Source organism: Perca flavescens, chromosome 4 (assembly GCF_004354835.1).
Source record: "Perca flavescens isolate YP-PL-M2 chromosome 4, PFLA_1.0, whole genome shotgun sequence".
NCBI classification, from domain to species: Eukaryota; Metazoa; Chordata; class Actinopteri; order Perciformes; family Percidae; genus Perca; species Perca flavescens.
Genome location: NC_041334.1, coordinates 8,606,719 through 8,626,596, shown reverse-complemented (window position 1 = coordinate 8,626,596; position 19,878 = coordinate 8,606,719). Strand labels below are relative to the sequence as shown.

The 19,878-nt window shown below is 43.3% G+C and overlaps 2 protein-coding genes across 2 annotated transcripts in view; both read right to left on the bottom strand.

Moving 5' to 3' along the window:
- Nucleotides 1–1,591: 1,591 nt before the first annotated feature.
- On the bottom strand, nt 1,592–10,366 carry LOC114554701 (uncharacterized). The gene is made up of 4 exons (XM_028576682.1): nt 10,055–10,366; nt 9,726–9,810; nt 3,441–3,508; nt 1,592–3,359 (listed from the first exon to the last, which is right to left on the bottom strand). The coding sequence occupies exons 2-4, from the start codon at nt 9,801–9,803 to the stop codon at nt 2,012–2,014; spliced, it is 1,494 nt and encodes a 497-aa protein (XP_028432483.1). The 5' UTR covers nt 9,804–9,810; nt 10,055–10,366; the 3' UTR covers nt 1,592–2,011.
- Nucleotides 10,367–16,144: 5,778 nt separating this feature from the next.
- aldh1l1 (aldehyde dehydrogenase 1 family, member L1) overlaps nt 16,145–19,878 on the bottom strand; it is a 32,562-nt gene continuing 28,828 nt past the window's right edge. Inside the window, exons 20-23 of the mRNA XM_028575246.1 lie at nt 18,394–18,559; nt 18,187–18,292; nt 17,908–18,107; nt 16,145–16,548 (exon numbers count right to left, since the gene is read on the bottom strand). Coding sequence (XP_028431047.1) covers nt 16,493–16,548; nt 17,908–18,107; nt 18,187–18,292; nt 18,394–18,559 — 528 coding nt within the window. The 3' untranslated portion in view covers nt 16,145–16,492. The remainder of the gene's footprint in view (nt 16,549–17,907; nt 18,108–18,186; nt 18,293–18,393; nt 18,560–19,878) is intronic.

Below are 19,878 nucleotides of genomic sequence, written 5' to 3'. Positions count from 1 at the left end.
ACCCTTTTCTTTAAAAAGTCCTGTATCCAGCTAAGCATCCTCCTTCTCCAGTTTATACACCAATCTATCGGTCACCACTCCATTTTACACATCACTGTTGTCAGTGCAATAGGTCTATATGACCCTGGCTGCACTGCCTCTTTCCCTGGCTTTAAAATTGCTGCTTCCTGTCTGATGGAAACCTTTCATCTTTCCATACATTATTCATAAGTGCCAATATTTCCAATGGATCTACGCAGCTCTTCCACTGAAAGTTACAATTAACAACATCTGTGTTATCCTGATTCATCTCAAGTTTAGATATGTGTTGTCTTAGCATCTAATTCCTTTTCCTTATGCCTTCTATGATCTTTGCTCCCTTATGTTTTGTGAGTTCTTAACAAACAACTGTGGCATAGTATAATACTAACTAGTTTTTTATCAGACAATGACATAAAATAAAAAGAGGGGGAGAAAAAAAAAGAGTGAGCTTGGCGTATTTAAGTTTGCCTATCAGGTTACAGAGTTTCAAACAAGCACCAACTTCCGGGCCTGAGAAGTGAAGCCAAAGCTGAAGCTCCTTAAAGCTGCATTCTCTATAACTTCCAGCAGGGGGCGACTCCACTGGCTCCAAAAAGAAGTCTGTTTCTATAGAAGTCTATGAGAAAATGAGCCTACTTCTCTCTTGATTTATTACCTCAGTAAACATTTTCATAATGAGTGTATGGTCTCCATCATTAGTTTCAAGTCTTCTTCAATACAACATGATGATCATTTAGTAAATGATGGCCTTGTTTATTTTAAAATGGACGATAAAGCAGAAGATGCATTAGGACCTCTCAATCAGGACAGAGGCTTAGCGATGCTAACCATGCTAACACTGAGTACATTAAAACAGACCTTAACTTGTTTCTGGCTGTTGTCCATGTTTTCATCTTAAACTTTGACCCTCTCATTGTGTGTTTTCACTTCAGCAAAGTTGTTCAGCGTTCTGCAAGCCAAGCTAGCTAATACTAGCGTTAGCTGGTAACTTAGGAAAAAGTTTGCAGATTTTCAACCAGCTCTGTGTTCTACCGTACATGCAGATGAATGGCTCCAGTACCCGGAGGTCTGTGTTTACCCGCCGGTAAATCTCTGCAGGATGACTTGCTTTAGAAGGGTTGAAAATCAGCAACTTTCCCCCTTTACTGTGAGCTTCAAGCACCGTCATTGCAACCATAAACGTCATGCTTGGCCGTATCATCCTCCCCAGCTCCACCCTCTCCTCCAAAACGCCTCGTATCCTCATATCTGGTTTTAAAAAAAACATGATGGCGACGGCCGTTTTGCCAAACTCGAGGCTTCAAAACGGCAGTCCACAAACCAATGGGTGACCTCACTGCTGCTACGTCCAATCATTGTTACAGTCTGTGGGTGGTGTTAAGTATTTTATTGAAAAAGCAGAACCATTGAACTATTAGATTCTAGCATTTTTAAACAGGACTTTATTATTTTAAAATGAAACATGCATTACAGCGATGGTGCGATTTGTGTAATATTAAAGAAGAAATACTATATTAATTAGACAACTTTTACATTGTCTTTGAAGAATTACACATGCAAATTATAATTGTTTGGTAAACTTAATCACCTTTATTACGCAGCTCTTTTGTCAACAAACCAAAAAATAATCACCAGTAAAACTGCCGCCATGTTGAAACCTCCGTACATAATGTTTTGTGCCGACGAAGGCTTACTGGGTTAAATAAAAAATAAGATTTATGTATGATCAATAGTGCATGTAAACATCCACTGTTGCAATATCTTATTTGACTGCAATCACAGCATTGGATAAAACTAATAATAATAATAATGTAACTATAATTGGCTAAGAACAAAGAAATCCATCCACTAATGAAGAAAATACATTTACAATCTTGCTACATCTTCTGTCACCCTGCTCAAATAACACAAAAATGATTCATACATTCATAATCAAATATTAAACTGTAGCTGTGGCAGACAGATTGCACTTACAGTATTCAACCTGCTGTTATGTAACAAATTCCACCTGTTTCTGTCTGTTTGGTCTGTTTATTGGAGAATGTTTGGGCCCAGGTAAATTGTCCATTATTGCAGTGACATCTGGTTTTATTTCCCGTTCCTTGAGCTCAGCTATTCTCTTCCGCTCAGCTCCTCCTCTTCTATACTCAGAACCACTTCGTCGTTTCTCTGATGCACCTTGTTGTCTTTCTACTCCACCTCTTCTCTGCTCTGAGCCACTCCTCCTCCTAAACCCTCCTGTCCTATAGTCCACCACGTCGCCCAACGCTCCCACGCGGTCCGTCCCAGCCCCGACACTCCCGCCTCTGGCAGTGGAATGAGGCTTGGTGTTAGCAACTTTAACAGGGTTGCGGATATTTCCTGAGGCTTGCATTCTCCTCAGGTGGCTGTTGGTCCGCACAGGGCTGCTGAATACCTGAGATCGGGGTGCAGAGCTCCTGTCTGAGGACTTCACCCGGTTCTCGCTGTAGCTCCTTTTGGGGAGCAACGTGGGCCCCCTGCGCTCCAGCATGGGACTCAGTCTGGAGTGATGGGTGTGGTGGGAGGAGCGGCAGCACAATGTGCTACAGGTTGAGTAGCGGATACGGCAGAGAGTGCAGGCACAGCCGGAGAGCAGGGCAGAGTGACTGGCCAGGCAGGAGAGGAAGGTGAGGGAGAAGGCACGCTGACACTGGAGGATGCACTTTGGAGAGCTGAGGCGTGACGAGGCAGCAGCGTGGGACCTGTGGCAGCTGGAAAGGACATCTGACCCCATTGACTTCCTCCCCTCCCCCTGCACTGTCTGAATCTGGTGCCACTCCAGCTGCAGCAGCCTATCCAGGTACCTTTCCAAAGGGCCCATGGGCCTGGGCCGAGGGCCCCCCCGGCCCTCCATGTTGTAGAAGACAGCCAGCTGACTGAGGCTCCAGGAGTTAAAAGGTGGAGGGAGGAAGTCTGGAAAGTCAAAAGCACCATGGTTGTGTCCTCTGGGCCTGTGGCTGCGAGAGGGGCAGTGTTCAGCCTCGATGACCTCTGGCCTCAGCTGGAGCTGTGGAGGAACCCCACCAGAGGGCGACACAGGAAGTCTCTCTGACTCAGACAAGTCTGTGTCGCTGTCGCCCTCTCCATGGCCAGCCAGACCTCCTACCTCTGCCTTTGGTGACAGGCTCTCCTGCAGAGTAGGACTTGAATCAGACAGGCGGTGGCAGGAAAAGGCAGCTGTGTGTCTGCTCACTCTGAAACCCGTGGGCTTGTGTTCCCTGTGGCTGCAGGGCTGAGTATCCGGCTGCACCTTTGGCTCCATCTTGTCTTCTGCAGGGGACAGTGGATGGGCCTTTGACTCTGAGGTTCCCTGAGCACTAGAGGGAAAAGTAAATTATATTACGTTAGCATCTGGGCAGCACAGAATGGCATGAAATGTGCACAAGCAGCAAGCTCACCTGTGTTGAGAAGTAAGGCGTTTGGTCGAGGGAGTGTTCGGTTTCTGCTTTCTTCTTTGCTGCGGCCTCTGTGAGAACAGAGACACTATGAAGCCTTCTACTGATCACTAATACATTCTTTAAACACATCATTACATCACATACTTCATAATGTATTCCATCCATCCATCCATCCATCTTCGTCCGCTTATCCGGTGTCGGGTCGCGGGGGGAGCAGCTCCAGCAGGGGACCCCAAACTTCCCTTTCCCGAGCAACATTAACCAGCTCCGACTGGGGGATCCCGAGGCGTTCCCAGGCCAGGTTGGAGATATAATCCCTCCACCTAGTCCTGGGTCTTCCCGAGGCCTCCTCCCAGCTGGGCGTGCCTGGAACACCTCCCTAGGGAGGCGCCCAGGGGCATCCTTACCAGATGCCCGAACCACCTCAACTGGCTCCTTTCGGCGCAAAGGAGCAGCGGCTCTCTCCGAGCTCCTCACGGATGACTGAGCTTCTCACCCTATCTCTAAGGGAGACGCCAGCCACCCTCCTGAGGAAACCCATTTCAGCCGCTTGTACCCTGGATCTCGTTCTTTCGGTCATGACCCAGCCTTCATGACCATAGGTGAGGGTAGGAACGAAAACTGACCGGTAGATCGAGAGCTTTGCCTTCTGGCTCAGCTCTCTTTTCGTCCACAACGTGCGATAGATTGAATGCAATACCGCACCCGCTGCGCCCGATTCTCCGACCAATCTCCCGCTCCATTGTCCCTCACTCATGAACTAAACCCCAAGGTACTTGAACTCCTTCACTTGGGGTAAGGACTCATTCCCTACCTGGAGAAGGCATTCCATCGGTTTCCTGCTGAGAACCATGGCCTCCGATTTAGAGGTGCTGATCCTCATCCCAACCGCTTCACACTCGGTTGCGAACCGATCCAGTGAGTGCTGAAGGTCGCAGGCCGATGATGCCATCAGGACCACATCATCTGCAAAGAGCAGCGATGAGATCCCCAGCCCACCAAACTGCAACCCCTCCCCACCCGACTACGCCTCGATATCCTGTCCATAAATATTACAAACAGGATTGGTGACAAAGCGCAGCCCTGGCGGAGGCCAACCCTCACCTGAAACGAGTCCGACTTACTACCGAGAACCCGGACACAGCTCTCACTTTGGTCATACAGAGATTGGATGGCCCTGAGTAGAGACACCCTCACCCCATACTCCCGCAGCACCTCCCACAGTATCTCCCGGGGACCCGGTCATACGCCTTCTCCAAATCCACAAAACACATGTAGACCGGTTGGGCATACTCCCAGGCTCCCTCCAGGATCCTTGCGAGTGAAGAGCTGGTCCGTTGTTCCACGACCAGGACGGAATCCGCATTGTTCCTCCTCAACCCGAGGTTCGACTATCGGCCGAACCCTCCTTTCCAGCACCTTGGAGTAGACTTTACCAGGGAGGCTGAGAAGTGTGATATCCCCTATAATTGGCACACACCCTCTGGTCCCCTTTTTAAAAGGGGAACCACCACCCCAGTCTGCCACTCCTTTGGCACCGTCCCCCAGACTTCCACGCAATGTTGAAGAGGCGTGTCAACCAGGACAGCCCCTCCACACCCAGAGCCTTGAGCATTTCTGGACGGATCTCATCAATCCCGGGGCTTTGCCACTGTGTAGTTGTTTGACTACATCAGTGACTTCCGCCTTGGAAATCGACGACAATCCCCCGTTATCCTCCAGCCTTGCCTCTAACATAGAGGGCGTATTAGTCGGATTCAGGAGTTCCTCAAAGTGCTCCTTCCACCGCCCTATTACCTCCTCAGTTGAGGTCAACAGTGTCCCATCCTTACTGTACACAGCTTGGATGGTTCCCCTTCCCCCTCCTGAGGTGGCGAACAGTTTTCCAGAAGCACTTTGGTGCCGACCGAAAGTCCTTCTCCATGTCTTCTCCAAACTTCTCCCACACCCGCTGCTTTGCCTCTTTCACGGCAGAGGCTGCAGCCCTTCGGGCCCTTCGGTACCCTGCAACTGCCTCCGAGTCCTCCGGGATAACATATCCCGGAAAGACTCCTTCTTCAGTCGGACGGCTTCCCCTGACCACCGGTGTCCACCACGGTGTTCGTGGGTTACCTCCCTTGAGGCACCTAAGACCCTAAGACCACAGCTCCTCGCCGCAGCTTCAGCAATGGAAACTTTGAACATTGTCCACTCGGGTTCAATGCCCCCAGCCTCCACAGGGATGCACGAAAAGCTCCGCCCGGAGGTGTGAGTTGAAAGTCTGTCGGACAGGGGCCTCCTCCAGACGTTCCCAATTTACCCGCACTACACGTTTGGGCTTACCAGGTCTGTCCAGAGTCTTCCCCACCCCTGACCCAACTCACCACCAGATGGTGATCGGTTGACAGCTCTGCCCCTCTCTTCACCCGAGTGTCCAAAACATACGGCCTCAGATCAGATGAAACAATTATGAAATCGATCATTGAACTTCGGCCTAGGGTGCTCTGGTACCAGGTACACTTATGAGCATCCCTATGTTCGAACATGGTGTTCGTTATAGACAATCCATGACTAGCACAGAAGTCCAACAACAAACAACCACTCTGGTTTAGATCAGGGAGGCCGTTCCTCCCAATCACGCCTCTCCAGGTGTCTCCATCATTGCCCACGTGTGCGTTCAGCCGGGGGCTTGTGAGTATCCCCACACCCGCCCGCCGCCTCACACCCTGGGCAACTCCGGAGAAGAAAAGAGTCCAACCCCTATCCAGGAGTATGGTTCCAGAACCGAGACTGTGCGTAGAGGTAAGCCCCACCAGATCTAACCGGTAGCGCTCCACCTCCCGCACCAGTTCCGGCTCCTTCCCCCACAGAGAGGTGACGTTCCACGTCCCCAGAGCCAGCGTCTGCCGCCCGGGTCTGGTCCGTCGAGGCCCCTGACCTTCACTGCCACCCATGTGGCATCGCACCCGACCCCAACGGTTCCTCCCACAGGTGGTGGGCCCATGGGCTGGAGAGATGGGAGCCACGTAGCTTGTTCGGGCTGTGCCCGGCCGGGCTCCGTGGCAAACCCGGCCACCAGGCGCTCGCCGACGAGCCCGCCGTCTGGGCCTGGCTCCAGACGGGGGCCCCGGGCTTCCTCCGGGCAGGGTCACTCCATCTCTACCTTGCTTCTTCATTGGGGTTTTTGAACCATTCTTTGTCTGGCCCCTCACCTGAGACCACGTTGCCTTGGGAGACCCTACCAGGAGCACAAAGCTCCAGACAACACAGCCCTCAGGTTCACAGAGACACACAAACCTCTCCACCACGATAAGGTGATGGTTCACGGAGAAGATAATGTATTCCACTTTTGATTAATCAATGAATCATCTGAAAAATTGTTAGGATGCCCACTGCATTCCCAGAGCTCGCGTGATGTCTTCAAATTACTTGTTTTGTCCGACCAAAAGTTCCAAACATTCAGACTGATATTAAACTTAAAGGGTAACTAGCGTTATTTTCAACCTGGACCCTATGTTCCTATGTTTTTGTGTCTGGGTCACTGATGGGAACAACAATCTCTGACATTGGTCCAGTATTAAGCGAGATCGCTGCAGTCGGCAGCGGAGAAACAAGCTACAATGTAAGTTAATAGGACAATTGTCCAGCTTGTATTTACCTTCACAAAAGTGCTCGTTTTGCCACTGACAGACTCAGATTGATATTCTAAGTGTCTGACAACAATTGTACCGTTGTATCCTTCAATTCACTGAGTAGATGAGATGGATATTGGAAGATATTTCAGCAGAGAGAGAGAGAGAGAGAGAGAAGCAGGAGATTGGCAGAGCAGTTGATTCTGATTGAGATCAGTAGTGGTCTATAGGTCTAAGGATTGTTTAGTTTTCTTCTAACAATAAGCATTTGTTGGCAGGTCTAGGTACTATGCATAGCCTAAACTAAATTATTTAATTATATTTATTATATATGCTAGCTATATTCTAACCAATTTAACTTTCTTCATTCATTCGCTGTGATAAATTAAATAAATATGTAGATGTTGCCTAAATGTTGGCTAGGCTAAAGATGAGCACATGCCCACAGATACACATCAGTAGCCACTTTAAATAGGATCCGTATTAATATCTTATATGATAACGTATGCAGTGATGCCTATCATTTTCTTTTTCTTGTACTGCTATTTGTCATATTTGTTTAACTTACCAACTTATTAGCTGTCTGGCCTCTGTTTCTCTGTTGTTGGACATTTTGGATGTTGTTTCATGTGACCAATTTGCATTTAGAAGTTATGAAATTAGCATCAGGGTTTTGTTTTATCTTAAAGGATAAGATAGAAGGAACAGAGCAGAAATGGAAGAAGAGGATATGTATGTCACTTTTGACTTGTTAACATATTGGTTTCTTGACTGGTGGTTGACATACAGTATCTCACAAAAGTAAGTACACCCCTCACATTTTAGTAAATATTTCATTATATCTCTAAATGGGACAACACTGAAGAAATTCCACTTTGCTACAATGTAAAGTATTAAATGTACAGCTTGTATAACAGTGTAAATGTGCCGTCCCCTCAAAATAACTCAACACAGAGCCATTAATGTCTAAACCGCTGGCAACAAAAGTCAGTACACCCCTATGTTAAATTCCCATAGAGGCAGGCAGATTTTTATTTTTAAAGGCCAGTTATTTCATGGATCCAGGATACTATGCATCCTGATAAAGTTCCCTTGGCCTTTGGAATTAAAATAGCCCCACATCATCACATACCCTTCACCATACCTAGAGATTGGCATGGTTTTATGTCTGTTAGCCTAATAGCTGGTTTGATTTGCATTGAGAGATAATTTTATGGAAAGTACCCCATGCCAATCTCTAGGTGGTGAAGGGTATGCAAGCTGTACACTTAATACTTTGCATTGTAGCAAAGTGTAATTTCTTCAGTGTTGTCCCATTAAAAGATATAATGAAATACTTACAAAAATATGAGGGGTGTACTCACTTTTGTGATATACTGTAAGTGTAGCTCTAATACAGTAACGAAAGATGTTTGTGCAAAGATTTTGCAAACGCAAGTTACAAATACCCTGGGGGCTAAGCCCCCCCTGTCTTTCAATCCTAGTGATGTCCCTGTCTTTGATCCTGTCACTGCCGTGGACTCGATACACTGTCTAAGATTTGGCGCCTTGCTGGCAACTTTTTATTTATATCTTTCATAATTCAAACAATGCTTGGCTGGAAGTTTTCATTCTTTGATTTTCTTTTACTGCTCATGATCTGACCATAGTCCTGAAGCACAATGCTGTTATGAATGCACAAAGGATATGTTACATGTGTGATTTCTGTCTGATGTAGGCTATTCTATGTCATGCAGTATGTAAAAGACTTCTCTGCTGTTTGGGTTCATGTTTAGTTGCCACTTTGTGCAATAAAATGGTCAATTTTAGAACAGTGCTGTGCAGAGCCAATGCTACTGGTTCTGCTGGTGCAAATATATTTTAGCCTGAATAGGTTCAAATCGACAGATTTTTGTCTATATTGTTGTGTACAAACTTTTTAGACTGAGCTTTGTTGGTTGAGCATGTTGTAGACAGTACTGCTATATTGCCGGTGTAATATGTTGGAAGGTAAAATTGTTGCTGTTTTTTTTTTTGTTCAGTCTCTTTGAAAATGGCCCTCTCACTTTTGCACTGGACAAAATACTATCATTGCCTACGCCACTGGCGGTAACGTTACAACCGTGAACTGAAAGTCTATTTCCTGAGCTGGTATTGACTCTCTAGGCAAAGTTGAATTTTAGCGGCAGGGAGAGACGGAGAGTCACGGAGAGGGAGATAAATAAAAGTGACATTATGAAATAAAATTACCTCAAGTCAAGCATCATCAGAGTAAGTTTCCAAAGTCATTATAGCCCGGGCTAAAGTAACACTGGTACACAGACACTGTTTCTCAGAAAATGATTGTTGTTTTCTAGTGATTTTTTGGTTATATGAAATAGAAAATCTAAATCAAAGCATATTTTGAATTTGAAAAGGAAGAAAAAAAAAACCTTCTATTTCAATTTCAAATTTTGTATTTTAAAACGAAAAAAAACGCTTGTTTTTGGTATTTTAATAGGTCTACCCATTCATGAAAGGAAAATCGAATAACCAAAAGATACACTAGCCGTTTTCAAAGTAAAATATTACATTATTAAGAAGGCTATTCAGTGACTGTTAAAATTCAAATACACGTTATTATTGTTAGCAAATGCTTGGAATTTTCTGCTTGACAAAAACAATAATCAATAATCAAAAGGTTCAGTTATCTTACCTTGTCGTTATTATTTTCTGGACTTGGCAGCGTGTACTGCGGCCGCACTGACTTCCTTTGTGACTGCCGCCTTCCCATTTTGTTGCTTAAAAAAACAAAACAGGTGAAATATTAAACAAAACCAAAGACCTAAATACACTGCACAAAAATAGGCTACACAAATGAAATATAGAAACGATCAAATATCCAGTCATTCGCAGTGGCGACATGTCGGTTCTCTTCTGTCGTTATACATGGGGCGTCTCTCTCTCTCTCTCTCTCTCTCTCTCTCTCTCTCTCTCTCTCTCTCCAGCATTTATTACTGCATTATAAATCATATCTCAGGCTACCTGCACACATCCGGCCTGTTGTTGCTCCCCGACGCCGTCTCCTTGCAGTCCGTGTCCCGGATGGAGAGCCTCTCGGGCTGCTGCAGGACTGGAGTGTATATATCTATGGACTGAGCCCAGCCAGCAACATGCACAAATCAGAGTACACAACGGGCACGTAAGCGTCGCGTATAGCAGCGTAGCGCAGCTATTTTTATTTCGGCGCCCATATTATCCAACCTGTCCGTTCATACCGGGCGCGTATAGTGTCCGCGTCGGTCCGGGCGCTACAGCGATAGTTTCGGCATCTCCCCTCTATTTCTTGCTCGATACGCGAGCGTATATGTCAAGCAAGGCAGGTAATCACATACAGGAAGACCACAGTGCAGCCGGATACTTTACAAAAATAAAACACATTTCAAAATAAAACACCCAGGTTCATGGTGATTTGGGCTGTCTTGACTTCTCACAGCGAGACACGCCATCAGGCACATGGAGATGTTAAATTAATAAATTAAATACAAAATTAAATTAAATTAATACAATCGATAGTGTACCGATAGCACTATATGGAAGTGAAATTTGGGGCCCACTCAGTAGATTGGAGCATGACTTCTGGGACAAACACCCATAGTATTTCTCTGCTATCGCCATGATGGAGTCATTGCACCTGATTCTACTCAAAATCTGCAGCACTTCTACCACAGAGGACCTAGTGTTTGGATCATCAGGAGGCTGCTGTTTGCAGATGGTATGAACTTTCTGAACTAGATGGTTTCTGAAATTCTGGAGCTGGGGCAAACAGGCATTCTCTCCTTTGAACCAAGAGAGCGGCAGACTGTCTGCTATCTTTCTGCATGCATACACACGGAATTCTGTAGAAGAATTCTAAACGTTCAAAGGAAAACGCCAAATAACACCTGTCGACGAAAGACGGGTCGTTTCCCATTACTGCTAAATATACAGAAACCAGCTATTACATTTTGGACACGTCTTAATTTAAGTTTAAGTAGACTACATTGTTATTTGACTCTTAACAGAGAATATAAATTGGCTGAGTGTCTGCACACTGTCAGAGATCTGAAGCAGAGACAGATCCTGGCTAAATACAGGTTCAGTGGCTCAAGTTTCCATCCAATTGTCAATCTAATTTTCTGAAGTTTGGCAAAAATAAATTCAAGCGAATAAAGCTGGGGAAAGTGTGTTTCCATCCAACGGCGAATAAAAACATGTGCATACTGTATGTAACATAGTTGAATGGGTTCAGGTTAAATTCTAATAAATTGGAACAACTACGCCATAGTGTTAAAATTTGTACCTGCTTCCCCCCTAATAGCCAGTTAAATGTAGCGCAACATTATGGGAAATTCCTCACACCAACAGAGGATTTCCAACAAGGTAACACGTCTATGAATGCTTGTGGACAATAAAGAATTAACTACTTGAAAAGCACTTAAAAGTTGACCAAGTTTGTTTGGTCAGATATAACAATTGTCTGAAGTTAATTTGGCAATGATTGTATTTAGTTACCAGCCGTTTTATTCATGTTTTACCACTCAAAAAATATTTTCTGTATGCTAACTAGCACCTACATGTGCTGTCTTTCCAGACAGAGCATGCTTGCTGTTGTCCTTTCAGATGAGCCTTTGCATGGTTACCTTCCATTGTAAATGCAGGTACGTTGCAGTGTATGTTGCTGTAGTCAGTGGTGAAATGTTTTGTACTGAGATATTTACTTGTGATCTGCTTGATATTTTATACTGTGGGAAAAGTCAAGCACATCATTATTATTATTATTATTATTATTATTATTATTATTATTATTATTATTATTAACTGTTAAAATACTGAAAAGGAAGAGAACAGCTTCAATTTTGTTTATTTATTTCAATTGCATGTATTATTCATGACTGTAAAGATAAAGTAAGTGTCAAAGTTTTGCATAGAGAAGATTAGGTTGTAGAGATGGGAAATTCCTCACAGCAACGGAGGATTTCCAACGAGACAGAGCATGCTTGCTGTTGTCCTTTGAGATGAGCATTTACACACTGTTATCTTCCATTGTAAATGCAGGCAGAGGCTGATTAAACTGGCTGTTACCAACCTGACCGGCTCCAAGTGATGCACAAAAAATGTCACATAGGTCACACGTAATGACAGCACATGCTGTTTTGTGATGAAATTGCTACATTGAATTGATTTGAGACATATTATGGTGTTTCCATACACTGAATTGCACAACATTCAAGCTGACATTTTTTGCCAGACAAAATGTGATGATGATCACGCCATCAATCTACAAATGATTTATATTGCACAAGTTGTAATAGTGCTTATGTGCCAGCTGATAGCGACATATCAAGCTATAATAAGAAAACAATGACGCTATCAACACATTTCTATGATGATGCAGATGCACGTAAATGCGGTGGCCTGTGGTGTGGGAACGAGAGCACTCCAAACTGTTCTGGAAAATCGTGGTTTAGAGATACTTAACGGAAACCCTTTGGTTGAAGCATTTTCGGATTTGACCTGTTGTGTAATTTTATTGGCCCGTCCCTGAAGCGTCCTGCTGAACCCTGCAGCTTCCTGCTACGTCCATCCATGCTCTGCTGTGCCGCGCTACATCCTGTAACGCCCTGCAGCGGCCTGATATGACATGAACCAGTGGTTCCCAACCTTTTTTCCTTGGCGCCCCCCCTACTCATGTCTAAGAAAAGCTGAGCCCCCCCGAAACCGAAGTTGAGGTAACTCTCGAGATAGAGCCTTACTTTCTTTTTTGATACAGAGGGGTTATCAGCACTGTTACGTTTCTCCGCCATGTTTCATTCATAAAACAGTGATGCCGTGGTGGCGGGAAAAACGAGGATACAACAAAATCTATAGTTTTCATACAGACTTTTGTATACATTATATATTCTATTGTATTATCATAATTTGTTTAACATGTACAAATATTTTTTTTTTTCCTAAACCTCAAACCAGATAAAGACTTGCGCCCCCCCCCTGTGATCTTTGCCGCCCCCCCTGGGGGTGCCCGGACCCCAGGTTGGGAACCACTGACATGAACTACTAAGACTATCATTTGAAGTCACTATTCCATTATCTTTAAAGTGACTATTATCGCCACTGTTCATCAGATCCCCAACCGGCACCGTCAGACACCGCCTACCAAGAGCCTGGGTCTGTCTGAGGTTTCTTCCTAATAGGGAGTTTTTCCTCGCCACTGTCGCATTGCTTGCTCTTGGGGGAATTATTAGAATTGTTGGGGCTTTGTAAATTATAGAGTGTGGTCTAGACTTACTCTGTCTGTAAAGTGTCTGGAGATAACTCTTGTTATGATTTGATACTATAAATAAAATTGAATTGAATTGAATGAACAGAGTACCTACAGAGTGGTAGGTGAAACGTTTGGGGTCAGCAAGTATGGAAAGCCAAACAGTTCAAATACACGTTATTTCTCACAAATAAATAGCATGTAGACAACACATTGATTTTTCACGTGGACAAAACGTAGACAACACGTTAACAACACGTTGATTACCGTCTCCTTGGTGCAATGCATGCTGGTTGTGAGGATATCACAGCAGATTTTTGGTTCCTGGTTATTTAGGTGTTTTATCTTTTTTTTCTGTACAAGCTTTCTTTATATATTTGCAATTGGCTAGTGTGTACATACTATGAGAAATAAATAAAAAAAAAAAGTATAGTGTAGATCATACTAGCCCTCAGGCCTGTTCTAAAAATGAAAATTGAATAAAAGTATAGTGTCTTCAGATAAATGATCATTAATCATTAATAATCATATATAACTAAAGAAACTAGAAATTTTTATTTCAGAAGAGTGTTAAAGATAGATAGTTAGATAACTTTACTGGTCCAGAATCAAGTGTGAAAGCTGTAACCAGCAGCCACAGACTGACTGCAATGTAACCCTATGGAGCAAATGTTCATCGTCAGTTGTCAGACACAGAATATTAATCTGAGCCTGTCAATGTCAAAATAAGCACTTTTGTGAACGTTAAAAAAGCGGCACAATTGTCCCTATTAACTTACATTGTAGCTAAATACAAAATAAAAGTTTAATTTGAAGCAACATTTGACGCAGTGGTGGAGAGGAGGGCACTGAACAAATTGTTATCATGGATAATCCTGCCCCTGGTCCAACAGCGGAGCACCTTTTCTAAGAGGCTCCGACAGCTTCGGTATCAAATCTTTCCTGCCACAAGCCATAAAACTATAGAACAATTCACAGCTGTGTGTGAGATAACTATCTCATTACCTCATACAATATTGCACTGTTATGTTTCTTGCAGACTGGTTACTTCATATTTAATATTAGAAATTTTTTATTTTGTTATATATGCTATGTATGTTGGTTGTACATTTTATTCACACACTTTTATTGTATAAATACATGTTTTCTTTGTTCATGCCAATAAAGCAAATTAAATTGAAAAATTGAATTGAAAATTGAATTGAGAGAGAGAAAGAGAAAGAGAAAGAGAAAGAGAGAGAGAGAGTATGAATGGCCAGGCGCACGATCAGGCACGTATCTACGCTACACATACGCATGCAGTGTGTTATCATACCTAGTGCTCTGAAAGCCAAAAGCACCCTTTATTTTAGGTCTGTATTCACAGTAAACCCAAAGTGGAATGTTCCTGAACAGACGTGGTCATTGTGTGAGATGAAATGAGAAAAGTTATTAGAATTCATCACATGGATGCGTGTACCAAATGTTATGTTACTGAAGAAGTTCAGTTTCTTGTCTACATATCCCTGCCTCTGCTGAACTATTTTTATCCCCGGTGGGAACAAAAGCTATCCCCCTTCAAAGCGATCAATGCTACTTTACCCATAGACCATATATTGAAGTATTTTATTATTTTAGTATAGGGTAAGTTCCAGCAAATATGACAGAAAGTTAGTTTTATAAGGCCACAAGCCTGCATGCTCAAGTATTCTGTGTATGTAGTGTTTAAAGGGATACTTCACCGATTTAGCATTAAGCTTTGTATCAGTAGAAACCCGGTAGTATTTTCGCATTGGCCGTGCTTCCCTCCCTCATGTCCCCCAGAGATGAGAGATCTCTGTATTGTGGGTCTGGAAAAAATCTTCCGATGATGGAAAATTAAGATTTTTGCGTCATCGGAAGATTTTTTGACCAGAGGCAATGAACTATAGCCAGTAGTAAGAGCTACTTCCGCATGTGTTCAACCCGCATGTGTTCATCTTGAATCCTTGCTAAACAGTAAGTCTCTCAGCAGCAAACATTTACAACAATTATGTGCATTCAAACTACCGCGCAACAAGCGTACATTGATACATCTTGAATATGCAGGACACTTTACAGATGGAATCTCTCAGCAGCAAACATTTACAACAATTATGTGCATTCAAAAGCTAACGCTAGACAGCCACCTGTTCCATCAATCCTGCTTGCAAGTACATTGACAACAAACTGGACTACACCCAACTTCAACGAAACTGTGTCGGGACACTTTATTACAGATGGAATTTGTGACTGTTAAATGCTTCTTCCACAAATTTACGGCTGTGTTTATACTCTGTGTTTAAGCCCACCAAGCGCTAATGCTGCTGTGTTTGAACTTTACCAGCCTGTTTCGTGTTGTTTTATATATTTTAATTGTGTAACCACTTGAGCCACGGTGAAACGTTGTTTTGTGTATATGGTTGAAATGACAATAAAACATACTTGAGTAGACTGTCTCACTGTCTGTCTGTCTGTAAACGGTAAGTTGGTATTCTAAAGGGAAGTTATTCTGGGATTTGGTGTCTTTCATCCACATGAGCCAAAAACACATTTTCTGGCTTTTCTCGGCCTAGAAGCCACCAATTTCGAAACATTTTTCACATTTCAACTACATAAGTGACCCAATTTAAAGATATATTCATCTTTCCAACTGTGAAATATCCCTTTAATCAGTGAGCAGTCATTTCAAGGGTTAAGAGCCACAAGGAACTTTGTGTAATAAAATGATTCAAGATTTAGAATGTTACATTTGTAGTTTGAATGAACACATCATTGTGTTGCCTGCAGACATTCATGCTGCTGCAACACAACAGGAATAAAGAGGGACGCAGCAGTGATGATGCTCAGCAGTTGTCATTGTTATTAGAAATGTTACATTTGACCTAATGTAAGCCATATTAGAAATGAATACAATCTGTTGAAAATATTCCTATTTGTTTTAAAAACTCAATCACATTGATTACAAAAGAGTTGGAGAGGTCACTTGTTCTTCATTTGCATAGTTTAGGACAATACCTACTACAACATGGCTCAGAGGTTTTTGAGAGGACTGAACATTCATATGTTAAAGATGTTAAGGCACATACAGTGTTATTAGTCAGTAGTCACTAATGAGAGACATGAGTACATGTCTGCGTGTCCCTCCCACTGCCTCCCGCTGCTTCTCCCTCCTGGGATTTAACTCAATACTCGATGGTCACTGCCTTTGTCTTCAGGTATTCGTTGAGAGCATCTTGTCCTGTTGGAGTGACATAGACACTTACAGTAAGTATGGATAATAATCACAACAAACTTGAGTACTTTGTCCCAATTCTGCAGCAGGATGTGACCCAAGTGTGTTGGGTTTCAAACATCTGCCGTTTACATCCCTGTGTTTCCTGGTTAACAGCAGAGCTTCACAAGATCAGCGTGAGGCGGGCACTACTAAATAATCCACACTAACAGTTAGATAACTAGTTTCTGGTCAATATACCGTAGTATTGTTGTATTGTAATGTATAGCCAGTAGGGGTGTGACGAGACACACAGCTCATGAGATGAGACAAGACGAGATTTTAACTATTTTAAAGAAAACTTAAATTAAGAAATATGACTGGAAAAATAGTCTTTCCTCAGAGAGCCAAGGTTACAACGTAACCAGGCGTTTCATTGCAGCAGTAAACAAGGAAGTAGGCTGCTCTTGTATTGATTTATGGCCATTATAGGACAAGGGGAGAATATTTCTCTTTGTTTAATATCATTAAAAGTCAAGGGGTTTGGGTTTGGCTTTCTGCTTAAAAAAAGAGAAAAAGAGCGATCTGTGTGAGTCAGCACCACACTGAACTGCACGCTGCAGTCGACGTGTGTGTCGGGCGCAAGGGAGAGAGAGAGAGCGGCCGTACCTGCTAATGTTCTAACGCTGGGTTTTACAGGCCACTTTTTTACAATTGCAACTCCCCTACTGCTCTGCAAAAGTTAACTCTGAGTCAACTTTGGCAAACGGGCGAGGGGGATCATCTATGCTAATTTAGAGGTCCAAGCAAGACTCATCTTCAAAGCCAGATGTATTATAAGACCAACCAGGTTAGACTCTACTGGCTGCTGCTTTGTACTTGTGACTGATTTAAATTGAATGAATTTTTACCTCGACGAGAAGTCTCATCACATTTTAATCCCGCGAGATCTCGTCACACCCCTAATTAATTAAGTTAAATAAACGTTGTCTTACGGTGCTGGATGTTGTTGGTTTTATTAATCATCCAGCAGTGCAAACACAGATTCAAGAGCAGCAACCTACAGCACACAATCAATCTTTATCATGACTAGAGGATGGATACCTGACCCAAACGGTACCCGACAGGCCGGGCCGGGTTCGGACAGATATTTAGAAATGCGCTTGTTGCCCCGTGTGCGCTGATGAGCTATCTGTTGACATTTCTGAATGCCTTCCTACAGTTGCTTAATAAAAGTGGGCTTTCCACACAAACAAACGTACATGTGTCATTAGTATAAGAAAAAAACCCTTAATGGCCTAAATGTATCTTTATGTAATGCCATTTCTATTACAGGACATGAATAAAGAACTACAGCTACATAACAACAGCAGCAGGTTTTCTTACCCAGGTCTTTGCCAAAGCCAGACTGTTTGAAGCCTCCGAAAGGCGAGGCCACGTCAGTCTTGTTGTAGGTGTTGACAAAAACTGTGCCTGCGTTGAGTTTCTCACTGACATACAGAGCTTTGCTGATGTCCTGTGTGAAGACACCTGACGCCAGGCCGAACTCTGTCGCGTTGGCCCTTCTCAGGACATCGTCCACCTCGCTGAGCCAGAGAAGAAAAGACAGTTTGTGAACATTTTGTGAGCTGTGGTAAATGTGGCGTAATCTTCAGTCAGCATTACCCGCTCTTGAACTTGGAAATGATCATGATGGGGCCGAATGACTCCTCTACAGCGATGTACATGTGGTCTTGCACATCAGTGAACACCGTGGGCTCGAAGAAGAAACCTGGAGGCAGACATATAACAAGACAGCACATTATAGACCTACATGAGATCATGCATCATCTGTCATATCACAGGTGGACCACACAGACATCACTACATTACCTGGACGCTGCACCTGTTTGCCCCCACAGACCAGAGTGGCTCCCTCCTTGATGCCAATCTGACAATACTCCACCAGTTTGTCCAGGTGGGCCTTGTGGTTCTGAGGGCCGTGGTCTGTGGCGCGGTCCAGTGGATCACCGATCTTCATCTTCTTGACCTCCTCAACCTGAGACAAATGTCAAATAAGATGACCACAAAAACATAGATGCACACTCTCAATCACTCATTTCAGTATGTGAGTTTTCAGTATGTGACTAAGATGTTTTACTGAATTGAAGCATCAATCTTGTGTCCTGTTGTCCTCTATGCTACAGTAATCTTTTAAGTAAAGCTCACTGCAGTCTGTCTCTCATATTTCAGCCTGTAAATAACCTCTTAATGGGTAATTTCAACTTTTTTTTCTCAACCCTATTTCCCTATGTTTTTGTATCTAAGTGACTGATGGGAACAACAATATTTAAAGGTCCCATGGCATGAACATTTTTACATTAATATGAGTTCACCTAGCCTGCCTATGGTCCTCCAGTGGCTAGAAATGGCGATAGGTGTAAACTGAGCCCTGGGTATCCTGCTCCGCCTTTGAGAAAAATTCCGCGCGGCTGAAAAAAAAAAGAGTGGTGCGCGACTTCGGCTCGCACTCGTCATTTTGATGTCACAATGGCGCGCACCAGGTTGGGAACAGCCAGTATAATTCACGCTTAAGGAAAGCTCATTGTGGGACTGGCTTGTAGTGGCTGTAATTCTGCACCAAGGCTGAATTTCAGGAAAGAGACTTCAGATACAGTATTAGGGGACCACTAAGGCCTATATAAAAGCATCCAAAAAGCAACATGTCATAGGACCTTTAAAATTGCTCTAGTATTGAGTGAGAACGCTGCTGTCAGCAGTCAGCGAAATAAGCTACAATGTAAGTAATTTAGCTATTGCGCACCTTAAGTTAGCGTCTACTAAAAGTTCTGTTTTTGCCGCTGACATACTCAGATAATTATTCTAAGTGTCTGACAACATTATGGAAAGGATTTCTACAGAGATAGACCTTTTTGTTAAAGAGTAAGATCCTTTTTGTTTAATAGAATAATAATCTGAGCCTGTCAGCGGCAAAAACAGAACTTGTGGATGCAAATTGACGCTTAATATTTGTCCTGTAGGGTTACATTGCAGCCCGGTTCACGGCTGTAGGTTACAGCATTCACATTCAATACTGGACCAATTACAAAGATTGTTGTTCCTATCAGTCACTTAGACACCAATGCATTAGAAAATTACCCTTTAACAATCGATTCATGATATGATTTGCTGGTGACAATGAGGATGCAATGACATGAGGTATGTATCGTCAAAATAATAATAATAATAATACACACTAATATAAGATGTTACAATGCAGAAATACATGAAAAATGTATACGGATATAAAATATGAAGCATTTATTGATTGCATTCATTGTAATTAATATTAAAGTATTTATAAATAATCATTTGTTT